Here is a 25646-nt window from a genome sequence, read left to right as displayed (position 1 = left end):
ACCGACCCGCCCTGTGGGGTTAAAAATAACGACGGAGGGGGGTGGTGGTGGGTGTTACAAGTTGAGGGAAGATACACTCCCGACACGGGACCCCTACAACTACCAAAGTTGCAAGTCTTGAGCGACTGTGCGAGGGTTTCCGACCCAACTTCACAAAATAAAATAAACCCATCCATCCATTTTCTAAACCGCATATTCCTCAATGGGGTCGCGGAGGGTGCTGCAGCCTATCCCAGGCGTCTTTGGGCACGAGGCGGGGGGACAGACTGAATTGGTTGCAGGGCACACAGAGACAAACAACCAGTCACTACACATCTAGGGACAATCTGGAGTGTTCAATCAGCCTGCCATGCATTTTTTTTTTTGGGGGGGGGGGGGGATGTAGGAGGAAACTCAAGGAAAGTCCGAATGAAAATTTCAATTTGTCGTATGTAAACCACAATAACAGTCATTATTCTTGCCTTAGGATTTGATAATGTCATGATCTGGTTAGCGACCAACGGGTGGCGCTGTCAGGCCTGCCTGCTGCCTCGCAGGTGCTGGTCGTTTCCAATCAGTGACAGTTAAAAGGACTCCCTGCACGACCATTCGGCGTCGGGTCATTGTATGCAATTGTATGCACTGTGCATGTGTTTGTTTAATCTTGGCAGACTTTTACTCTTGGTCTTTATTTGATACTTTGTATTTTTTTCTGTTTGAATGACTTTGATGTTTTAGATTTTGTTCCTGTTGGCTTTATTTTAATACAATTTCTCAAACACAACCTGCTGCTCCCTCCTGCCTGCTTTTTGGGATCCACATCTGCCATCACCACCTTGCAAACCGTGACAGATAACTAGTTATTTATTCCTTTGTTGGGCATAACTTCCTCAAACAGCGAAACAGCGAAAAAAACTGAAATTCTCCTCGTTGGTAGAAAATCCACCTTGAGCAAAGCTAACAGTTTCTCTCTCACTATTGACAATTGGACCGTTTCTCCCTCCCATCAGGTGAAAAGCCTGGGTGTCAGGCGAGTTGCTTGTTCTGTAGCCACAAAGGGACATAAGTCTTCTTGTGCCGGTCCCAAGCCTGGATAAATACAGAGGGTTGTGTCAGGAAGGGCATCCCGACGTAAAAGCTTGGCCAAAACAAACATGCGGATCAAACCTCTCAAGATGGAGGACACTGATTTGCTGTGGCGAGCCCAAGAAGGGAAAAGCTCAAAGGAAAAGAAGAAGATCACAAAATAAAACCAAATACAATTTGAAAACAATGAAGAATTCAGACTTTTTTTAATCATATCTGATCAAACGACATCTTTGGTAGTAGTATAAAAACAGCAACGTTTATGCATCATATGCACAACAGTAGTACATTTCCAATTCTCAACATAAATAAGTTTTAACACCACAACAAAAAAGCAAAAAAATACATTTATAGTAACAATACAAAAAAAAATAATATCAAAATGTCAGTTTCTTCATTGTGCCATGGTTTTTGTTGATGTACTTGGTTTTTCACCAAATTTGCATAGCTTTGATAAGCAAATGAAAAATGCAAGCTTTTCCAAGGGGTATTGCTGATGTTGGAGGACCCATCAGCCCCCCCCCCCCAAAAAAAAAAAACCCAAACTACACAAGTGAGAAAAAAAAGTATTTTCCAGGATCAAACTGTAATCTCGTCATTTTTTTAGCCTCCATACAAAACAATGAAAACCGAAGCTGCCCGTTCCAGGTTTAGCATCACATATTTTATACCTCCTATAAAAATAAAGCAAATTTAAATTGTCAAAGTATTAAAATATTCAATATCTTTGGTAAATGAGCGTTAGGATTGTAGAAAGCACCCAAACAAACACATGCAACTTTCATATTTATAAAAATAAAGCTGCGCAGAGAGACACAGCGCTCTCGTGTAGAAAAAATAAAAACATAAAAACTCAATTAAATATTAAAAAAAAAAAAAAAAAACAAGTCAGGTGCAAAATGAAGAGCCGATCACGTCTCCACCGCGTCGATGAGATCGAGCCATGACGGTGAGCTGCGACGGGAAAGATGATCCAAGTCTTTCCCAGGTCCACCTGAGACCACAACACCGCGAAAAACGTAAACACACAATCGATGAAAAGGTTTCTTCAGCCGTCATCTGGACTTCTTTGGAGGTGTCGGACGTTTCGCTTCTTATCCAAGAAGCTTCGTCATACAGTAGGGATATATATATATATATATATATATATATATATATATATATATATATATATATATATATATATATATATATATATATATATATATATATTATTTTTTTCCAGATGACGGCTGAAGAAACCTTTTCATCGATGGACCATTCCTGTACGACTGAGAGATTACACAGACGTAAACACACAATGATTGCTTTGTTCTGAAGACTTGAAATTGCACTTCATTTATCTCTCCCAAATGTCCACGAATATGACACCGCAGATCTGGCCTGTCCTACCTGCGTCATTGTTCTTCACCCACGTGTCCATGGGCTTGTCTGCGGCCGTGTTGCAGTTGTAGAACGTTGCCGCTGTCGTAGCCTGACGTGGGTCCAGATGACAGGCTCAGGCTGGATCCGGTGCACAAAGTGCTGTTGCTGATTCTGGTTCCATTCCTCAGGTCATCCTGGGGAACAATTAGTTATAAGAAAATCTTTATTTGTGCAACAAAGGACACCTCCCTCCTAAAAAAGGTTAGATGACTACAGTGATACCTTGGCTTACGAACTTAATTGGTTCCCAGACAGAGTGTGTAAGGTGAAAAGTGTGTACCCCAAAAATTAATTTCCCATAGGAAACCATTAAAATGAGAATAATCCGTTCCCAGGTCCCCATAAAACATAATTTTCTACTTTCTAATTTTCTTAAAACTACACAAAATATACCTTATTTTATGTATAATAAATGTGCTATGGTATTATAATTAAAGAAATACACTGTACAGTATAATAAAGTCGTTTTATTGACCTTTGTGATGGTCGTTGATGGCTTGATGGAATGGAGTGGCCGGTTTCCTCAGCATGAAACACTTGATGAGGAATGTAGCATTCTTCTTTCACCATCTTGAGGAATGATCCCTTGGAGGTGCTTTCTCTGCGATCATTTTACCTAGTTCCTCATCAATTGTGTTCCGTTTAGCTGGGTCGATCGCTTTTTGCATCAAGTGTACAGATGGCTTGTGCGGGTTATTTGTGGAGCCTGATTGATCTCCATTTTCTCACTCTCTTTCTGTCGTCTGTTTGTCTCTTTAATGTTTAACCCCCCACCCACTGCTGCGTCCTTGACCAATCACGTGGCTTTAACCGACGACTGGCGGTGGGGAATAGAGGACAAAAATGAGTCGGCTGCAATTTTCTTGTTCGGAGAACGCGCTCGTTCGCGAATGACACATCACTCATTGTGGCGCTCCGTGTGTATCCCAAAAAAATAGTTCGTATGCCAAGGTAAATTTTTCATAAATTTAATGTTCGTAAACCAAAAGGTTGGTAAGCCAAGGGGTTCATAAACTGAGGCATCACTGTACCACTATCTGAAATGTATCCTACAGCAATAGATTTACCATACCTTGGACTCTGGAGATAAAACCTGCTGTTGAATCCTTCTCTTCTGTTCGGTCCTTTCTCGCAGTCGCTCCCTCACCTTGGTGATCTCGCTCATGGCTTCCTCCCGAGCGCGGCCATAATCGCGCAGGAGTTGGTTAATGTCCGACGGGTAGGTGCTACCGGCGCTCGCCGGGTCTCGTACTCTGCCGATAAGTGGTAAGCTAATGTCAACGAAATGCACGTTTCGGTCAAATAGGGTCTTGACATTGTATTGGATTTGGACTGGATTTGCCTTTATTAGTCTCGCAGTGGAGAAATTTACATTTCACAGCAGCAAAGTTATGAAAGAAATGAAAGTAGAAAACCTGTCGTTCGTTGACTTCAGCTGTCGGGAGGGAGTGGATGGGGGGCTTCTGGGATGGTCTCTGCTGGGGCTCAGGCTGTGTGCTCGGCGGCTTGTCTGAGGAGGGTCCTCTGTCTTTGTGTGCAATCCTTCGCTGCTCAAACGGTGTCTAGGATGGTACAAAAAATTCAGATATTGCTAAAATTGAGGTTTTTGGTTAAAATATGATCTGCTAATGGGTTGGATGGTCAGTCAGTGGTTCAGTCAATAGGTCAGAAAACGTAAATTGGTTGGTCAAATACTTGGTTGGGTGGTAAATCAGTCAGCAGAGTGACCACCTCGGGTGAGGTCAATTCAAATAATGTATAAATATGGGCAGTCTGTGAGACGACGGTTGTTGTTGGTCCAGTTCCAATCGATCTTTCCTCCAGAAATAACAACAGAGTCTGAATACCAGAGATTAGAAGTGGAACACTTACCGATTCCCAAATTGCTGTTTTCCTAGCGTGGAGGTCACACACTTCACCATGGCATCTTCCCCGGACCTGGGAGACAGCATGTTGAGCAGCGCGTCCGTCTCTCCGAGGCCGTAATGCAGCTTAGCCTCAGCGAGCTCCACGGTCAGCGACGTGGTGTTGGCCCTAAGGCCAACGGAAGCCATTACATGCTCCCTTTCCTGACGCAGACACTCGATCTCTCTTAACCTTCCTCCGATGTTAGAAGCGTAACTCTCGGACGCGTCTGAAAAACCGCAGCGCTTGGATTGCCGAGGATTGATGCCAGACCAGTTGGTGAACTTATTGTGGAAAGGCAGCTCCTCGGGCAGTATTTTGGTTTCCACTCCGGTGATTGGTTTCGTATTCACCAGGATGTCAGTGCTGCAATCACTCGCCGTCGGCGATGCCGCCGGAGATGAACTGCAAACATCACCGGAAAAAGGACCCCGTTTAGGCCTTTGCTGGGACGGTTTGCTGGGTTGTATGGATTCGGATTTTCTGACGAGAGCATTGGTCTCCTTTGCTGTGGCAGAGTTCTGCAGAGAAAATTCTGACCAGTGAGAACTCTGCGAGGAGTTCCATTTAAACTGAGGATCGGCATCCCCATTGTGACGAGGAGTTCTGCCCAGCGGTGAGCTTTGGAAACCATCCTCTGAGTCTTTAAGACTTGAACCACTCCTTTCGCAGACCTTCTGGGATGTTTGAGCAGAGCAAATGCCACAATGAAGTCCGGATGACCTGCAAGAGTATTCAGGGACGCTTTTCTCTTCCATGCGTCCATTCTGATGTCTTTCTCCAGTCTTCAATGGTTCAACGGTGACAATGGGGGATGATGCCCGATCTGTGAATGTGGTCACAGGCTTTGACAAATTTGTCACACGAGAGATTTGGTTTTCTGTCCATCCGTTTGGTCTCCAGCTTTTTTCAGAGGTGGCGGTAAGATGATGGTGCGACACCTCACTCAAAGTTTTTTTGATAGGAGTGGATGTTATTTGTCTTTGGTATCCGAAAGGCTGGGTTTTTAAAGAAGCGGTCCCTCGTTGGACTTCCTTGTCACTCATCTCAGTTGTTCCCGCCAAGCCACAAGGGTCTTTGTCTGAGGAAAGGATGTCAGCACCAATCAGTCTCAGTGTCAAATTGATCTCGTGGGATTCGGACCTTGGGTGACTCTCTGTGTTCGTGGGTGTCAAACGTCTTTCTGTCTGGACCCCAACATCCGAGGCGGATTGAGTCGAGGAGTTGATGCTAATATTTGGGATCAGTTGAGAACTGAGCCGGCTGACCCGACTGGTCCGCATTCCCTGGACATCTCCGAGCAGGTTCGAGGTGCTATGGATCAGTTTTGAGAGGTGTACAGACATGCTTTCCATACTGTTCCATGTCAGGAACTTGTTCATTTGAACCGGGGTCTTAGGAACGTCCGTTTGACTCCTTTTGTGCCTTTCCCTCCTCTGTAGAACGGCTGGCTCAACCACCTGAATGCCGTGTTTATTTCTGGACCTCTGGCAGGAGTTTTGGCTTGACTCCGGATCAGAGGAGTAGTCTAAACCGCCAGACAAAGTGACGTTGATTGTGGGTTCAATGCTGCTAAGAGTGCTGGAGAGTCCCTTGTGAGCGGCATAGGTGCTCAGATGGGAACCGAAGGGCAAATTCTGTCCGTTTAAGCCGTTATCGACGCTACAGCACCTTTGTATGCGTTTTTCAGCGGTACTCAAAAGTGGGGATTTGGGTGAGAGATTGGTAGCACTGCCGAAGGGGGGGTTCTTGCAGCATGATCGGTCACCATCTTGCCACTGATAAACAAATGGGTTGACGTCGCTGGAGGAAAAACGCATGTGAGATTCTTGAGACTTGTCCTCACTCCGCAGGCCATTGTCCCTCGGTGCAACCGATCGTGGAGGTAAGGACAAGCTTTTTCTGGGAATTGCAACGTCTTCTTTCGGATCCACCTTCGGGTTTGCATTGGAAATCTCAGGATTAGATTGTCCGAGATCTATTATTCCTTCACTTTCAAGTCGTAGCCAAGAAGATGGCCGCTTGCTCGAGGTTTGGTCTTCATCTGATGATGTCTGAAAGGAAGCACCAGGGGTAAGATGTATTTTTGTCCTCCGGAACCTTTTGGACTTGTTCTTTTTATTCAGCAGAGACAAATCATACTGTGTACCAACGGTGGTTGTTTCAGGTCCATGTTCATTTACATTCGTGACCACCTTTTCATCCCTTGATCCTAAAAACCTCTCTTTGTTTTCAGACCGATTGGTCAAACAAGGTCCTTGATGTCGGACTTTGGCAAACTTGCACGGACAACCTTGATATTCATTGCTGGTCTTGTAATTCAGACTGGCCCCTGAAGTCGGAGATTGGTCATTCAAGGGTGTACTGCTGGGTTGATCTCGCCCTTTGGCAGAAGGTTTCTTCCCTGATGTGGCATCAGTAAGATTACCTCTATCCGGGGATATCATGTGAGGGTGTTCAACTGTCTTTGATAAGCGCGGGTTACATGTGCGACACCAATCAATACCAGTGTCCTCTGCACGACAGTTACCTTTGGTGATGCAAAGCTGCGGCACAGCAGGCTTTGGTTGACTCGCATCGACATTGAAGCTGCCTGGCAGTTTGCGGCCAGTTTGCTTTTGCTCCAACGTTGCCATCTTTAAGTGTTCTTGGACCACTTGTGCGATTCTTGAGTCGATGGCGCTACAAATGGCGTCAGACTGACAGCTATACTTTGTACCAAGAGTATCCCTATGGCACCCTGTCTCCGTTGTATCTTCAAGTACTTGTTTAATCGCTACATGTTTTACGTTAATATTGCCGACAGAGGGGTCACTCACAAGTTTCTTCAGCGTGGGATCAGAAATGCCAGCAGACACAAATCCACAGTTGGAGATTCCTTCATCAAAGTGTTCTTTTTGCAAATTATCATTGTTATTAGAGGAAGTAGCTCCCCGTTTGTCAAGGGGCCAAGAGTTTTGGGGAATTTTCAGGCTCCCCACCAAAGCGTCCTGCTGCTCTTGATTTCTCTTCCTGAAATTTTTACCAGATGAGTCATGCTGCAAGGGAGAATGTGTCGCATCGACATCTTTGGTGTCATTCCGGTCTGATGAGTCAGTCTTTGTGAGGGAGGAGCCTTGAGTAATCTGATGGCCACACTGATCAGACTGTTGATGTGTTACAACTGCACTGTGTAGTACTTCATTTTTATGGGAAGAAGTTAAAGAGTCTGTTGTAGATTCTTGAATTAACCCTGAAAGGTTTCTTAACAGATGGAGTTCTGTCTGACAACCAGAGGTTTGCAGGTCAGTCGCGACATCATTTTGAAGTTTGTGGGGCAGACATAGAGGATCTGCAACTAAATACTCGGTCCCTCTGTCTTTGGCTTTCTGTGTCATCAGATCCATGGTTGGTTGGTCATTCAAAAGTTGGGTGGCGGATGTTAAGCTAAAACCTTGAGATGGACTCGCGCTGACTGGACTGGAAGATTTGCTGCTTTGGTTTCGTGACGATGGAGAGTCCCGGCGGAGCCCGGAACTGCCATCCATGTCAAGGGAAGAGCATGGGTCGAACAGCGGTGGCAGGTTCTCGGACAACCTTGCACTGACAGAACCAGGAAGATCTGGTTGACGAATGTTTTCTTGTACATTTCCAAAAGTATCTACTACTGCGATTTCAGGTCTTGATTGAAGGGAATTTTGCTGGTTCCAGTGCATCTCTGCAGGAATAGCTTTATAATCTTGGAAGGTGCCCCGTTTTGGCCCAACTACCATTATCCTATTACCACAATGGGCATCTGTCACCAAAGAGTACGTTGGAACCACTTTCCGGCAAGAGCTCGAGACACCAGAGCTCACCGCAAGCGAGTCTTTCGACATTATACTGTCGTCGCTGTCTGTTTCACTCCGAGCTACTTCCTCACTCTTTAATTGTTCCACGAGAGCCGTTGCGCAAGCAGAGGATAACGAATCGAGGGAGAAGTGACTGTCCGAGTCTGAGGAACCACCCTGCCGCTCTTCGACTACTTTCCATTGACATTTATCTTTCCATCGTTGCGGTCTCTCCAACCACTGGCCTGCCTTGTTCCTGAGAGCTTCCGTGCTGTGCCATCTGAAAGGACTGCTCTGCTCGAGCGCTTCACAAGAGATGGCCGTTTTCACGGGAATTCCACTCATCACGTCCCTGTCTTCATAGCTTTTGGGAGATTGACTGTCCGTCTTTCCTACAGCTTTGGGGTGGTTTGAACCTGATGGCAACACTTTGGTATCCACAGAATAGGTAAAGTATTTTCCGCTGACATTCGAATGTCTTTTTACATCCATGCAAGGAATTATCGGTATGGAGGTTCCGACATTTTCTTTGCCTAGCGGCTGCACGGGGTCACGGAGGGGCAAGAGTGGCGGAGCTGCCGTGTTCTGGTCTGATCTGTTCTTAAAAGACAGTTCTCTTTGTGGCAGCAGGGGTTTTCGTTCAGTGCGCCCCCAACATTGCTGTTCCAGGGTTCTTTCCTGGTCCCTGGAATTTCGGGCAATGTTTTCAAATGATCTGCCTCTTCCTTGGCAGGACTGACTTAGTCCTGAAGGAAGTGTGTCAGAGCAACTTGAGGTTCTTTCCCGGGGGAGGCACTCATCTGAAACCCACTTCTTGCTGCTAACACACGCAGGAGTCGGTTCTCCGGATTTCTTTCTCTCCAGGAAGTGTCTGTTGAAGGAAAAGAAATATATTTTTCAGATTTGCGAGTTCAGGAAATAGTCTGTAAAGTTTTGATACACTTACTTGAAGATTGGCGTATGTTGTGGGTATAGACGGGACACAAGATCAACACAGAAGGAAGATTTCGGCGAAACAAACTTGGGTGAAAACCCTGGCTCGAGGCTCTCGGGGGACTCAGGTCCATGGGGTAGGGCCTTTTCTAGTTGCTGCAATTCCCTCTTTGCTTCCAACAGACGCCTCTTCCCGGCAACTCTCTCCAGCTGGAACTGCAGCTTCTTGCGGTGAAGGCGGCTTTCGGCGCGACGTAGGGCGTGATGCTTAAGTAGCTCCTCCTGAACTGCCGTCTTCTTGACCCTGACAACCAGTGGTGGACAATTCTCTGTCTGAACTTCATGACCGTTCAACACGTATTTGTTGAGATGCTCCAGAAGAGGGTCCGGATGAGAGTGTGTTTGAACTCCAAGGTCCTGAGTGACTCCTTGCTCAACGGCGAAAAGATCACGCTTCTTCTGCAGGATCCACTGATGGACTGTTGGTTTAAGAGTCATGATAACAATTAAGAGCCATTTTGGACAAAATCCAGAGTTCACAATTTGTCTTCAGCTTGGCAATTGGTTCAAATGAACGAATCTAAAATTTTGCTTACTCTCGCTGTGCTGCAGCTGAAATTGGGCTTGCTCCTTTTCCAGTTCCCTCTCGATCCGCCTCTGCTCAGAGCCAATCTCCTGGCGTAAACGCTCCACATAGCGCCGCTGTGCCTCCACATGCCGCCTGCCAGTAGACTCCTCTGGGAGGGACAAACGCACTGCAGGCAGACCTTCTTCCTCTTTGCTATAAAAGAAACAACGTTAGATCTGAATAAACGGTCAGAATTTTTGGGTTGCCTGGATTTACCCATGGTCAAGGGTCTTTAGGCCAATGTCAACGTCACTGCATTCACTTTCCTGAAATGAGAGAAAGCAAAATATTGGGCAGCCAGTCACAATAAGGACTGTTTGAAATTTGAGCTGGGATGCACCTACCCTGCGTCTGCGCTCCCGGAGGACCGCCGCCTCCGCCGGGTGGTTAAAGCGAAATTTATGAAGCCCTCCCAAGGTGATCACTGTTCCTGGAAAGCGGAGACAAGATAGAAATAGTGTGTAGGCTTTTGAGCAAAAGATCACATTCACTTGCTGTAATTACTGCTGTGAAAAGAACTGTGCATTCGGCTCTCAATGAGAATGCACTCGTCATTCTTGTTGACCATCAATCATCAATACGTCAAAATCATCAATGAATCGATTTTCGATACAAATTTATCCTCGTTACATTCACAAGTGAGGTCAAATTGGCTTTTTGTAAAAGATGGTGTGAACCCTAGATCGACAAGAATCTCATTCATCCAAATAAGAGTTAAATTGTTTCCAGAGACCATGTTCGTAACTAGAAAACAACTCAAAGCATCGTTCCCCATTCAAATGAATGGAAATACCATTAATTTGTTCCACCATGGAGAGACTTCACAAGACAACTGTACTCCCATCCATCTTTCTTTCTTTTTAGAGTCAAGGATAAATTTGGGAGCCGATCCCTGATTTTGCACGAGAGATTTGTAAAAGTCAGGGATGTGGTTCACCAATTTTATCCGTATCATTGTCACGTTCTGAAACGGTACAATCTCAATCCAGTATATAGTGGTTGTACGTGTGAGAAGACTGACCTTGGGCCAGCCTACAAGGCTCGGTGATTTCCCTGTCGTTGAGAAGGCAGATGCAACTGGCCAGCGGCGTTAGCGTGACGACTCCACCGTCGTTTTGGATCTCACACTTGGCGCCAGGCAGAACTAATAAACGGAGTTAAAAGCATTTTCAAAAGCGACACATAGTAAATCTCTCGGTTAGTCTTTTAAATGTCAAACGACTTTGGATTTGTTAGAAAATGCATCTATCCGGAGAATATTGATTTGGTATGTTTTACGGGGAATACAATACAATCCATATTGATTTATATCGAGCTTTAACAACAGCTGAAGCTACAATAGTAACATGATGAAAGAACCAAAAACAGGACAAAAAAATTTGAAAAAAATAAAAATAAAAAATGGTCGAGTATATGTGATTTTCAGCGCTGATCCAAGTTAGCATTTGCTAATGGCTAGCTGCTCAACATAAGCCCAACTAAAGATAATCTTTTCCAACGTACTATATGTAAATGAGAGTGGGGTATTTTTACAACAAACTCATCCGGTACCTATTTGTGGTTCTTCAAACTGGTCTTGGGGTCCGATGCGGGTAACTCCTTCCTGTCATGAAAATGTTGAAATCAGATGTTTATATATATATTTTCATTTCTCATCTCTTCCTCTCTCATTTCGTGGCGGATTAAGAGACAAGGTTGCCGTGACGACAGTTTTCACGGACGTGTGTGAGGATTGAGATGCGTTTGAAGTGGAGAGAAAGAGAAAACAATCACCTTCGCTTATTGTAGCAGAACAAGAGACAAAGTGAAAGACGGAAGAGGAAGAATCTAGTAAGGAAAAACGAGAACAGATATGAGTTAGGACAGATGAGGATTAAAAAAAGGGGGGGAAAGAGGCATAAAACGGACAGTTTGAATTGGAAAATACAGCGTCGGTACCATGAGGTGATACAAGACCACGCCGGTGCTGAGGACATCTCCGTCCAAAGCGAGCAGGTGTGGCCTCAGCGAGTTGATCAGGAAGCCGTTTCGGTCCCGGTTGATGTCCACGCTGTATTGCTCCAGCAGCTCCCGTTTGTCCCGCCAACTTTCCGACCAGTCTTTGGTCAGCTGATCCACCTGAAGGACGCAGAGGAGGATGCTTAAAACATGCGTGTGGCCCCACGGTGAATTTTTTGCGACACTCTGCCATTTTTTTGGATTATTTTTTGGTGTTTGTTTTAGTAACAGCACTGCTACAATGAAGTAGAGGAAAAAAATTAATCGAAATAAATAAAGCATGGAAAAAAACATCGTAGCACTATATCCCATCTCATTTAAGAATTTGATATTTAAAAACAATCATAATCATTCAGTATATCACTTTTAGGATGCGAATATTTTCCAGACAAAAACTGTCCAAATACAGAAGGTATAATAATAATAATAATAATAATAATAATAATAATAATAATAATAATAATAATATGAAGAAGAATAATACATTTAATTTCTAAGCGCCTTTCAAAACTCTCAAGGACGCCTTACAGTCACACAATTTTGTTACCTTCATCTCGTTTTGCAGCACGATGTCCGACAACGTCCCCTCTCTCTCGTCACTCAGGGAAGGACTGGGATCATGTTGCTGTCATGGCGGGAAAAAAATTACAATAAACTAAATTATATATATATATATATATTGATTTTTTTTTTTTGTATTAATTTTTACCATTTCAAAGGTGAGCAGCATGCTCTTGAGCCGGTCGATCTCTTCCCTCAACTCCCGGATCAGCCGCACGTTTCCATCCTATAAAAATGTTCACTGATTATTTGGAGTGGTTATATTATTTTATTCATTCAATTTTTTCTCTTTTTTTTTCATTTATTTATTTACTTATTTTTATCTTTTTATGCATTTGTCTATTTGTTTATCTGGCCATTTATTTATTTAGTTAGTTATGTGTTTATCTAGCTATTTATTTATTTAGTTAGTTAGTCATTTGTTTATTTAGTTATTTGTATCTATTCATGTATTTATGTATTCATTTATTTAATTATGTATTCATTTATGTATTTATTTATTCATTTACTTATGCATTTATTTATTTACTTATTATTTATTTATCTATCTATCCATCCATCTATGCATTTATTTCTGTATTTATTTATTAATGTATCTGTCTGTTCATGTATTTATTTGTTTCTTTATTTGTTCATGTAGTTATTTATAATTTTTTCTATGTATCTATTTATGTATCTATTAGTTTATTTATCTATTTATTGTGACTACAAATATCCTTTGTCACGTCGGGTGTATGACCTCGTTGACCCGGGGCTTGTTGACGATATTTCGGGCATGGGCAGCGTAGCGCAGGGTGCTGAGAGTCTCGTTGTAGCTGCTGGCCGAGGGGGAAACGGCTGCAAAGAAATAAAAAAATATATTAAAAAAAATAAAAATAAAAATAAATAATAATTAAAATAAAAAAAACAATCTAACTATTGCTATTACATTTGCTACCATTTTGTTAGCATCAATGGAGTCTGACTACGCCCAACACTCTTATTTTGTGCCACGTACTTGCGATCATAATGGTCTTGGAGTTGCCCCCCAGGCTGTCCTTCAGCAGCCAGGTGAGGACAGAATCCCTGTAAGGGATGAAGCAGTGCCTCCTGCCCGTATTTGCGCCGCCGGACAGGAAGCTGCCGTGGCTTCCCGCCGTGCTGCCGTCGCCCTCCGACGCCACGCTGTTGATGCTCTGGCAGCTGCTGGACATCTGCGAGTTCTGGGCTGCGGATGTCAATCAAAATGAGCCTTTTGATTGACATGGGAAAGGTGCGAGCGCTTTACCCAAAGCGGAAATGACGATGCCCAACGTGACCAGCGACTTGTTGATGTTGGAGCCCTCAGTTAGTCTGTCTCTGCAATAGTTGGGATCTGCTCTCTCACTAGAAATAAAAACACACACCTTGCGTGAGATGTGGCACATGCTGAAAATTATGTTGTTATTATTAAAGGACAACCGACACCTCTGGACAAGTTGCGTCCATAATTTGTCAAATGACTTGAAATGACTGAGAAAGCGACACACAATGCATTTTGGGTACTTTTTTCATCTGAAAACACTGTGTTGATGGCGAAATTAGAAGGAAAACTACATAAATAACGCAATGGTGAATCGTTGTGTGTCGCAGGCAATCGCGGTAACACGCATAAAGAAGGTGGAAGTTGACACAAAATCCCAGCGGACAAATCAGCCCATTTCCAACGGAGCTTGTGCGCCATCTTGTGCATTTTCTGGGCACTACATCAGACGGCTCGAATTGATACGGAAGGACTTCTTTCATCGATTGCAAACATTTATGCTTTCCTCTTGACAACTATTTGAATCATATTCATAACTGGATGGATGAGTAACAAGAAAGCATCTTCTCCCAGTCTGAAGCCATTGTTTTGATTCTGGGGCAAGGCAGTTTGTGAAGGAGTATCCTGGCGTGACGTCACCAACAAGGGGGCGGGACTTTCTGAATCTGCCCAGTTCCGAGCTCATTTTGGGACACTTTCAGTCATTTTTATTGGTGTTTCGCATTTGACTAAAAATATCAGCCTGTGTGTTTTAGGTATTTTAGGTGCTATAAAACGTTTTTCTGATGTCAGTTAGGAAACAAAAAAATGGTGTCAGTTGCCCTTTAAATATGTAATTATGAAGAAATACAGTTGGGAAAATGTTTTGAAAAAAAATGGAATGGAAGCTGCAATTAGGTCTCCAGCCACTAGATGGCGACATTTCCAGATGGTTCTCACCTCCCGGCCAAATCCACCAGATTGATCTTGCTAACGGTCTCCGAAGGACGATTGTTCTCAAGGAAGGCCTGCGACCCGTAAAGTGAGATCAGCAAGGCGGGGAATATTTGAAATAAAACGGCAGCGTTTCCACGTTAGCTATTAAGAGCGGCGTTCATACCTGAGTGTACTGGATGGTGAAGATGGCGTGCGAGCGGCTGCTGGCGTCGTGGTTGTGCGTCGCCGCCGTCATGCGGTTGGCCACGCCCGCCTCCAAGAGGTCCATGGCTTGCTGGCAGTCTGACACCACATGCTGCGACAGGTCTGAATCAAAGACAAACAAATGGGATGGGTGATATTGTGTGGCGGGATGGAAAAAAAAAATCAAATTTAAATATTATAAAAGGAAATTGATTGATTGTGGTATAGGTGCCTTTTGAAAGGCGCTGATGAATTGAATGCATTATGATGATGATGACGATGATGATTATTATTATTATTATTAATATATGATCATTCATCTTTATTTTGCCGCCATTTTCAAAATGGCTGAGTGGGGGCAAAAAATACAAATACAAAATAAAAAGTGATCACAATATGTTACCCCAGATTGACTGTAGTTGGCAGGTGCGCTTACCTTGTACGTAGGGCCCTTTCTCGGGATGCTCTCTGACTCTTAGCGAGGCTTTCTTCTTCTGCTCGCCGACGCCCAGAAGGTCTCGCACTCGCTCGTTATAGATTTCCAGAAAACTGCACAGGCAACCATTTTTTCTCCATTTTTACCCAAGTTCAGATTCATTTGGCCTTCTGATAATTCAGTGAATTTGAATGAGACTATACTGCCACACCTGGTGAGACAGGTTAAAGCAGGGGTATTCAAACTACGGTCCAGGGGCCATTTGCGGCCTGCCATTAAATTGTCAGCGGCCCGTCGCATGCGCGCACCAAATAAATAAATAAACAAGTAAAATAAATAAATACCTAAATAAATAGCAGTTCAAATAAATACATGGAAATATACATAAATAATAGTAATACCTTAACAAACCAACAAACAAATAAATAAATAAATAAATAAATAGCAGTAAAAATAAATAGAAATAGAAATAAATAAGTACAAAAAATAGTAGTAAAAATAAAGCAAAATAAATAAATAAATAAATACATACATACGGACATTTCCCATGGGCCACAAGATTAGTTCATTTTTAAAACTGGGCAGTTATAACTACCGCATTTGTGAATATACCGTAGAACTTTCCCTTAAATTAGAAGACATAAATCGACCATTTGTGATGACAAGAATTACAATTTATCTTCAGAATTTTGCAGGGAATAAAGATAATTGCCATTTAGAGGGGGGAAAAAAAATCCACATCTTAGCGCCTGGAACAAAAGGTCGCCGAAATTATTTTAACATTGCAAACAAGATAAAATTGCTTTGTTGAAGGATTTTCCAGTGCTTGAAAAAGTCGAAAGATTCAAAAGTGGCCCTTACATCCTTCCATTTTCCCTCAAACGAAGAAGTTTCGACACCGCTAGGTCCGAGTGACGTCAATTACTAGCTAGCTTATACAAAAACATATTTGTTTCGTGACAAGACCGCCTAATTATGTCTAGTATAAAAGAGGGCACGACTCGAGGACATTTATGCCGCGCATAAAAAAAAAGATGTCTTTTGTGCATAAGTGGGGCAGCGCAAATAATCGCAGAGTTGCGCAAACGTATTGGAGAAACAGGAAAAACCTGCTGATCGCCATCTCTTTGCCCCTGAGCTCTGCAGGCTAACCGCCGCGTTTGGATTTCAAGTAAAAGAAGAAGAGGCAAACCAAAGCGTTACCTGATCTCCACTCTGCTGGAGTTCTGCCCGTCGGGAAGCGTATCCTGAGACCGGAGCAGGGCCTTTCGGGGAAAAAAAAAGTCAGACTTTCGTTTGATTTCAAGTGAACGTTGCCAAAGCGGATTCGGACATGCTAGCGTACCTGGCAGATCCGAGGTGTCAAACCGCTCGAGTCCTAGCGTCGCATAGAAGGCAGAATAACGGTTTGGGTTGAAGGGAAGAATTACAGTACAGTAAAAAAAAAAATCAATCAATCAATCAATCAATCAATCAATCAATCAATCAATCACACTCGGTATCTTGCTAGCTAACTATCTCATAACTTCTGTGTAAGCTCTCAGCGTTTAGGTGTATAAGCTAGCAACCACTCATTTGATGACAGTGAGGTTACAATCTTAGCGAAAAAAAAATAGATGGTTTGAAAAGGGAGTAAAATAAGCTATTTTCATAAAACAACAAAACCCTTCACTAAATCGCCATGGTGGGGTGAAGATTAATTTAGATTGTTATTACAACAGACTTCTTAGAACACATAGGCTTAGTTATGCTGATGAGGTGATACCAGAGCAAATGGGGCAATCAGGCCAGTTGTAGACCCCATATTCAGGCTGGACAATAGAGATAATAGAAGTAATCAGTGTAGACTCAGGGAGTAGTCCTCTGCTCCCCAAACCAAAGAGCAGGGACCAATCATAGCAGAGTCTGGCACCGCCACATTTGGACAGTAGGGATATATATTAGGCCAAAACTACTAGCAAATTTTAGTTCGCTGACGAACGTCATACACCTTCAAAAAAGTACAGATGACGGCTGAAGAAACCTTTTCATCGATCTCGCTAGCTATCTATCTCTTTCGCTAGGGAGGTAGATAGCTAGGTAGCTAGCGAGATAGCTAGGTAGCTATCTGTTCTCCTCACCGGCGTGCCCATCATGGTGTACGTCTTGCCAGATCCCGTTTGGCCGTAAGCAAACAGACACACGTTGTAGCCCTCGGAAGCTCCGGCCAACACGGACGCGCCCAAGTCCTGGAAAATCTGTCCAAAAGACAGACAAACGGACAGATAGAGTGTGTGAGAGACAGACGCGGGACAAAATCCGACATCCACAATGTAGTGTAAGAAACTTTAGACTTTCATCAGAAAAAAAAGAGTTAATTCCCAAGTTATATGGGTGTGGAGTTATCTAAGCTTGAAAAGGGGGCAGCTGTACAAAATACAAAACATGCAAATTGATTTAAATAGCACTTTAACAAAAGCTGAAGCTGGAACAAAGCGCCGACATGGACAAAAGGCAAATGCTGCCCCCTCGTGGAAGGGGGAAGATATATTTAAAAAAGCTATCTATCTAGATAGATAAATGCATAAATACATATATAAATGCAATTTTATTTGCTTGATTTCATGTCAAAATGACATTTTTAAACTCTTCCTAAGGGAGGCACCCTTGAGTAAAATTTGGCCCATGTACGAGGATGTACACAAAGAGGTCCTTTCCTTGGCTCTGATCGCCATTGTGTCAAAACAAACAAATAAACAACTAAATAAACAAACAAAGACGTGTAGCTTTCACCGCCACAATGCTATGAACCAGGCCAGGAGTCAAGGCGGCTCTGTCGATTCCTCAGATGTTTGGGCAAGGAGCAGCCAGCTGCGTGTGTGTGTGTGTGTGTGTGTGTGTGTGTGTGTGTGTGTGTGTGTGTGTGTGTGTGTGTGTGTGTGTGTGTGTGTGTGTGTGTTATTATTACTTTAGCAACTTGATCTCGAGCCGACTTTTGAACTTAACACATTCTACGTCAGGATACAGTGTAGGATCAGCGAGGGGTACCCCCCCCCCCCCCAACAGGCAGGGTGGGGTCTAGACCATAATATCCCAGCGGGTAAATACACATGGAAGAAAATGAGAAGAATGTTGACAACATGGCTCCCCGAGGATCAAAGGCAGGCGTCTTTTCATAACGAGCGTGTGAAGTTTGGATCGACACCCAAACACAGCGTTTCGGCGACTAAGCGTTTGTCAAGGATTTCAGGTGGTCAAACAAAGCAAAGTCACCGTCGCCTAAAAGGAGATTTCGGGGACGGACTCAACATGAGTGGCTGGCCGGGAAGGCGCAAAACAAACACTTTGACTGATGAGAAAACAATAACACGGGAAAAAAAATGGAAGGCCCGTTTCCTTTTTGGAGAGAAAGAAAGTGAGCGAGAGAAAGAAAGCAAGAGAGAGACAGAAAGTAAGATAGAAAGAGAGGGGGGGGGGGGGGGAGAGAAATAAAGAGGGAGAGAAAGAGAGAGGGAGACAGAGAGAGAGAGAGAAAGGGAAAGAGAGGCAGAAAGAAAGGGAGGGGGAGAGAGAGAGAGAGAGAGAGAGAGAGAGAGAGAGAGAGAGAGAGAGAGAGAGAGAGAGAGAGAGAGAGAAAGGTAGCTTGAGAGATAGATAAATAAAGAGAGAGAAAGAGAGAGAGAGAAAGAGAGAGAGAGAGAGAGAGAGAGAGAGAGAGAGAGAGAGAGAGAGAGAGAGAGAGAGAGAGAGAGAGAGAGAGAGAGAGAGAGAGAGAGAGAGAGAGAGAGAGAGAGAGAGAGAGAGAGAGAGAAAGTGAGAGAGAAAGTGAGAGAGAGAGAGAAAGGCAGAGCAAGAGAGGGAGAGAGAGAGAAAGATAGACAGAGAGAGAGGGGGAGAGAGAGAGAGTGGCCGAGAGAGAGAGAGAGAGAGAGAGAGAGAGAGAGAGAGAGAGAGAGAAAGGCAGAGCAAGAGAGGGAGAGAGAGAGAAAGATAGACAGAGAGAGAGGGGGAGAGAGAGAGAGTGGCCGAGAGAGAGAGAGAGAGAGAGAGAGAGAGAGAGAGAGAGAGAGAGAGAGAGAGAGAGAGAGAGAGAGAGAGAGAGAGAGAGAGAGAGAGAGAGAGAGAGAGAGAGAGAGAGAGAGAGAGAGAGAGAGAGAGAGAGAGAGAGAGAGAGAGAGAGAGAGAGAGAGAGAGAGAGAGAGAGAGAGAGAGAGAGAGAGAGAGAGAGAGAGAGAGAGAGATTTGAGATTTCTGGAGTTAAGGAGGCGTAACTATGCGAAGGTCCATGTGAACAATGCTCCGGTTTGTCACACTGGGGACTGGATTTGTAGGTCAAATTGGGCTCGAGGGCGGAGGACGCGGAGGGACGACGTACTCCAGTATTTTCTCCTGCGTTTGCTTCTCATTCGCAAAAGGCAGACCATGAACAAAGCAAAAAAACAAAGCAAAAAAAAAGAAGCGCGTGACTTTTATTGGCAAACTTTCAATGTGCTTTGTTCAACATCAGCTCGGACATCTTTTCGTCCAGAGCGGCGGCCATTTTCCCAACGCCACCACTATTATTTGGGGTTTTCTTTCGTTTTTTTTGTCCTCCTGCGAGCAAACTAGACAACAAAACAAACGGCAGCGAGCCAGATTCATAACTTGTCACTTTTCCTCGTGAGAAATTCCACGCTAATCATCAGGGCGTCAACATGGTGGCCTACATATCGCCGCTCTTTGCTATGCGTGTGCGTTTATGCGTGTTGTATTCTTCCTGTCAACAGTGCGACCATTCTTCCGCTGACACACAGACCTACAAACTGCTGGGGGATCAAAAATAAATTAATAATAATAATAAGGAATGTAATGTAATAAAATCTAATCTAAAAGAATAAATAATAATAAATAAATATAGTAAAAATATTATTATATTTACTATTTTTTACTATATATTTTGTATTATTATTTATTCTTTTATTTTATATTATTTTTATATCTTCTATATTTTGTCTATATTTATGTATTATTATTTTAATTATTATATTTGAGTTATTTTATGTTATATTTTTTATATGTGGTATATTTTTATGATATTTGTATTTATTTTATTTTTTATATTTAATATATTTTTTTACAATATACATGTATATATTCCTTTGTTATTATTTATTCTTTTATTATTTTAATGCATCTCTCGTCTATGCACAAGCTGTTGTTTGCTAGCGTCGAAGCACAACATGTGTGCTATGAGATCACGTCAAGGCAATTATTATTATTAGTTATTTTTAGGTATTTTTTATTTGTATTTGTAATTGATTTTTTATTGTTATTTATATTATTATTATTATAGTAGTAGTAGTAGTAGTAGTAGTAGTCGTAGTAGTAGTAGTAGTAGTAGTAGTATCTAGCTAGCTAGCTCTCTATTTGCTAGCTATTAGCTACCTATTAGCTAGCGAGCTAGCTTTCTATCTATTTTTAATAATAATAATAATACATTTAATTTCTAATCGCCTTTCAAAACTCTCAAGGTCACTTTTCAGTCACATGACAAGTTTTTCTGTGGGTGAGCAGCAACAGCCACACGCGCCAGCGTTCACTTAAGCTGGAAGTAACTCAAAAAGATAGAAAGCTAGTTAGCTAGCTAATAGAATGCTGGATAGCTAAAAGATGGTTAGCTAACTAGCTAGCTAATATGTTTCCTGACTCAAATATCTAGCTAGACAGCTATATTCCTAATAGCTAGTTAGACTGCTAATCGATAGCTGGCTAGCTAGACAGTTAATATGTTTACATATTTGAGTTACTTTCAGGTTGAGTGAATACTGGCGCGTGTGGCTGCCGCTACTCACCCACAGAAAAAGTCATGCTGTGACTGTAAAGTGACCTTGAGAGTTTTGAAAGGCGCTTATGAATGCAATATATTATTATTATTATTATTATTCCTTTTCTTACAGTGAGATAAATATCCCCCCTCCCCCTGCGCTTCCCTTAACCACATCTGCACCCCTAAATGCAGTTTAACACAAGTCCAAATATGAAAGGCAACGCCCCGTGGTGGAAAATGGCCAGCGGGTTGCGCTGAGCTAACCCCCCCCCCCCACACACACAAACCGGGGGGGTTCTGTGCGGGTGTGGTGGGAAGCACTCGCTGGCTCGGACTGGAAAAGCAGCAGTTAAAATCGAGTTTGTCTCACTTAACAAGAGGCCCCCCCACCATTTTCATAGTCTTATGGGAGGGGGGGGGGGCGTTCCAGAGTTTACGCTTCCTCGTCTATTTTGAGAAATGGAGAACAACAAAAACAAAAAGGGCCTATCGTGTAGATCTGGCCTGGCGGGGGGGGTTGGGGGGGAGGGGGGGGGGTTGCTTTGCGTCAGCTCAAACAAGAGCAGCTAAGAAGTCGAAGCTGGCATTCCCGACGTTGACCCTTTTCGCCCACCGAGGGTCAACGTCGGAATTCCTCATCCCGGATATCTTTTTACCAACATAACGACGGATTACCTCATCTTGCGTTGCACAGCGGGGGTCCTCGTAATGCACCGACCAGTAGCAGTAGTCGAAACGGAACTCCAGGAGCTTTTCCCTGGAATCGGCAGCGTGATCGGAGCGCGGGTCCAACTGTGATTAGCAAATCAGAAATGGGGCGGGGGGAGGGGCGGAATGAAAACACATTGATGAGCAAGCCATTTGCAGTTAGAACTACCCGCATGACCGCACTGCACACCTTTCCGCTTACTGGCGGGGAAGAAATAATGAGGTGGAAAGATACAGCGCAGCAAATCGCTTGTTGTGGAGGCCAAGCGAAATGAAATGAGCCAGCGTAACAAGTGCGGTTTTATATATTACAGTAAAGTCTCGTTATATCGATATTCAAGGGAGTCCGAAAAAATATCGATATAACCGGGACTATCGATATATCCGAGCCTGTTTGCATGTAATTTTCTCCGTGCGTGCATAGAAATAGTATCGATATAACCGGGACTATCGATATATCCCATATCGATATAACGAGACTTTACTGTATATATATATATATATATTTTTTTTTTTTTTTTTTTGGGGGGGGGGGGTTGCGTGAGTCAAATATGCTATTTATATACATATGTATATTTGTTTTAATTATATATATATATATTTTTAATTGTATATATACAGTATATATATTTTTAATTATATATATATTTGCAATTATATATATTTTTTAATTATATATACTATGATACTGTATATACTTATTTTGTGTCTTTGTTATCAATGTATTTGGACTGTTTTTATCTATTATTTGTCTTTATTATTATTTCTATTGTTATTATTAATGAGATCCATTTTGATTTATAGGTAATATATAATAATAATAATAATTTATTTGGTTAAGTATTTGTAGTTAGTTTTTTTTTACCCGCCTGTTTTTTTGAATTTTTTTTTTTAATTAATATTGTCCATTAACTGTATGTAGTTTGACCTCTTTTATATGATTGTTTTAATATTCTGTCTCGCAACTCCAGATTAAAAAAATATTATTGATAAATCAGTAGTAATTTGGCTTCACATTTCTTCAACTTTTGGCAAATATTTATGTATTTTTCAATATTTATGTTTATTTTTTATTGTTGTAACTTGTTTTCTACATTTTTTGTTAATATTTTCAACTTTTGGCAAATATGTATGTATTTATGTTTATTTTTTTATTGTTGTAACTTGTTTTCTACATTTTTTGTTAATATTTTCAACTTTTGGCAAATATGTATGTATTTATGTTTCTTTTTTTATTGTTGTAACTTGTTTTCTACATTTTTTGTTAATATTTTGCGTAACCCTGGTAGAAATCTGCTGCTCACAGAGATCTTTCTGCCAGCACGCCAATGTGAAACGTTCACCCCCGTTTCATTTGTGGTCTTGAGCTGTCCCACTTTCTTTCCACGAGTGACGCTTCCCTCGAGATTGGGAGGAGGAGGCCCGTTTGGAATCGGGAGAAGGCCCGACGTGGTTAATCGCAGGCCCTGTTACATTTGTAACACCCCCCCCAAAAACCGCCGCCGGACTTGGCCTCAAATATAAACAAAGACTTGGGCGTACTCGCTGTATGAAGGTATAACGCGTAGACCAATGGGACGCCTCGGTACCGCCCGCGCGACGCGAAGGGTCGGTGTCACTTTACAAGACGACTTCGTCGCCGACGAGGTAATGATTCCCACATGGCGAGAGTCCGAAAAAAAAAAAAAAACATGGCTTCAAGTCCACGTTTCGTTTGTGTTTTGGAAGAGAGCACAAACAACTTCCTGCTAAGTCAGCATGTCAAGGATCAAAGTCTTTGGATTTTTGGTTCATACTGTGGGATTTTGTTGGATGTTTTTCTATTTTTGGAAGAGTTTATGTATTTGATTTTGGCATGTTTGTTGGCATTTATAGTCCTGAAAACACAAAATAATTGTAATTTTTCCTTATACGTTTAACTGAGTTTTATCTTATTTAACAGAGTATATTTTTACACATATTTATTTAGTTGTTTTTTGAGTTTGTTTAATGTTTTGGTATTATTCCCCAATTGTGGTCAATTGTGGTCAAATATTTGTGTCACTTGTATTTCCATTTAATATTTCACCATCTCATACTCTAATAATTGACTTTGAAAACAAAAATAAGCATGTAAATACCAACCTTGACATTTTGGATCCTTACAAACTTGTCCTCTACCTGGACTGCCAGCCTCCCTCCATCTGCACTTTCTCTACAACAAGACATAATACAATAGGTTAAATTATTAAATTAAAAAAAATGCTTTATAGTTCAAGAAGGATAGATTTTTTTCCATTCATCGACACAAAGTGTTCTTCCCTCATCAGTACGGCGCTAATACTAGTTTTTCTTCACCAAGGACAATGCACTCCAGCTTTCTTTCGGGAGTAATCGGGGCAATTTATATTCGCTTTTGACTGAAATTTCTGGCACTCGGGTCCGGTGCAATCCAGCCTCTGTGCTATGAGGGGGTCCTGATGAGGATTCTAAAGAAAACAAAAGCATCCAGCGGGGGCTAGCTTGAGCGATGCAGGAGGAAGATCCACTTCTGTGCCTTTTTGTGACTTTACCAGTCACACTGATGTGGCCATTTTGTAAGACCAAAGTCAGCTTTATTGTCAAATATGCATGACATAGCACAGATGAAAGTGACCACTGAATAAAAAATGTATTGTCCATGAAAAGGAGGACAGTGTATCTCATTTGCATGACAGATGATAATTACATTTGTGGTGTCAAAGAGCAGGAAGTGTGTGTGAAAGAAACATTGTTTGGAGTTTCTATGGCTTTTGTTAAGGTCTTTTTTCGTTGGTTCTACCTGTTATATTTCATACCTTAAATAATTAACCGACTGAGGATGGTTAATCAATGGAATTTCAGAATTTTTTAATGAGTTGCCACAAAGTAAATTGAACACTGCCAACATACGAAGGTAAATGACTTATTTTGTACAATGTAAAAATAACAATAGCAAATTAGAAATTTGAATTTAAAACTATAAAACGTCGAACAATAATGGTCACTCATTCTGAATTTCCAATTGAAATTGAATTTCCATTTTACCTTTGACACTTTTATAAACCTAATTTTAAAACGAGATATAACATGTCATCCCCACAATAACGATAAAACACAGTAAAGTATCGCTTGGCCCTTTATTGGAAATACAAAATATGTAAATAAGTTCAACTATGAGTACATTTCGATGAGAAAATGAGCTTTTTTTTTAATCGTAGAATATAAGTTCTTCAAGCGGGACAGTGACTGAAGTGAAGCGACTTTACCTCGCGTTGAGCGGTCGGACTCGAACCGCCACTTTGACGTTGGCCATGCCGACCACAGCGTGTCACCCTTCGGCGTCAACAGCTCACAAAAGCACCAGGCGGTCGACTCAAAAGTGTCCCCCCGAACATGTTTCTCCCCACCCGAATCACCGTGGGTGGTGTAGGCGAGTGAGAACCCCCTCGAACCGGGTCTCTCGTCGGGGCATCTCGACCGGCTTCAGGCCGTCGTCGTCCTCGTCGTACGACCGACTCTTCTCAGAAGGAGAAGCCCAGCTGCCGAACTTCCTGCTGGGAGACGAAACTCACGGGTGGGCGGAACCGAGACCGGAGCCAAAAGACAACAACACTGGAGGAAACGTTCCCTCTGTCGGCCCGCGCGAGCCGAACACTGTAAAAAAATGCTTACTGACCGATAATTCATTCGATACAAGTTGATTAAAAAAAACACGAGATTACGTATGATTTTGAAGTGATTTGGATGATATATTTTTCGGTATTGTTGTATTAAAAAAATAATACTGTACGTTATTAACAAACCAACCTTTAGCAAACACGATTGAAGAGTATGCTAACACCGCTAACTATGCTATGGCCGCTAACTATGCTAACACCATCGCCCCGCTTAACGTTTGGCTTTGAAACTATTTGCAATGTCTGAAAGTCATGAGAAAAAGTTAGCGGACACCAGGGCAGACAACTCTGAAAAGTTGCCTGCCCGGCCATAAA

The 25646-nt window shown here is 42.4% G+C and overlaps 1 protein-coding gene across 1 annotated transcript; it reads right to left on the bottom strand.

Moving 5' to 3' along the window:
* Positions 1-1254: 1254 nt before the first annotated feature.
* stard9 (StAR-related lipid transfer (START) domain containing 9) lies at positions 1255-25186 on the bottom strand. Its single transcript, XM_089004645.1, has 26 exons — positions 24921-25186; positions 23779-23848; positions 21622-21738; positions 17282-17398; positions 16507-16539; positions 16365-16426; positions 15162-15274; positions 14706-14848; positions 14546-14613; positions 13592-13689; positions 13322-13531; positions 13064-13161; positions 12473-12550; positions 12311-12388; positions 11704-11883; positions 11317-11368; positions 10787-10909; positions 10110-10195; positions 9982-10031; positions 9734-9918; positions 9151-9616; positions 4363-9075; positions 3906-4052; positions 3563-3743; positions 2458-2624; positions 1255-2059 (listed from the first exon to the last, which is right to left on the bottom strand). Exons 1-25 carry the CDS (start codon positions 24965-24967, stop codon positions 2463-2465), a joined length of 7677 nt encoding a protein of 2558 aa, XP_088860771.1. The 5' UTR covers positions 24968-25186; the 3' UTR covers positions 1255-2059; positions 2458-2462.
* Positions 25187-25646: the final 460 nt, after the last annotated feature.

This window comes from Hippocampus bargibanti, linkage group LG09 (genome assembly GCF_051943395.1).
Source record: "Hippocampus bargibanti isolate YZ-2025 linkage group LG09, ASM5194339v1, whole genome shotgun sequence".
NCBI classification, from domain to species: Eukaryota; Metazoa; Chordata; class Actinopteri; order Syngnathiformes; family Syngnathidae; genus Hippocampus; species Hippocampus bargibanti.
Note: the sequence above shows the minus strand (reverse complement) of the source record. Positions and strands in the feature narration are given on the sequence as shown.

Bases quoted from the DNA above. Each gene is read 5' to 3' on its own strand.
- stard9 (XM_089004645.1), bottom strand. From the start codon at position 24,967: ATGGCCAACGTCAAAGTGGCGGTTCGAGTCCGACCGCTCAACGCGAG. The intron at 12,551-13,063 runs GTCATACACCCG...ACATTTTTATAG, and splicing joins ACAAGCCCCGGGTCAACGAG to GATGGAAACGTGCGGCTGAT. The intron at 9,617-9,733 runs GTAAGCAAAATT...TTAAACCAACAG, and splicing joins TCAGCTGCAGCACAGCGAGA to TCCATCAGTGGATCCTGCAG.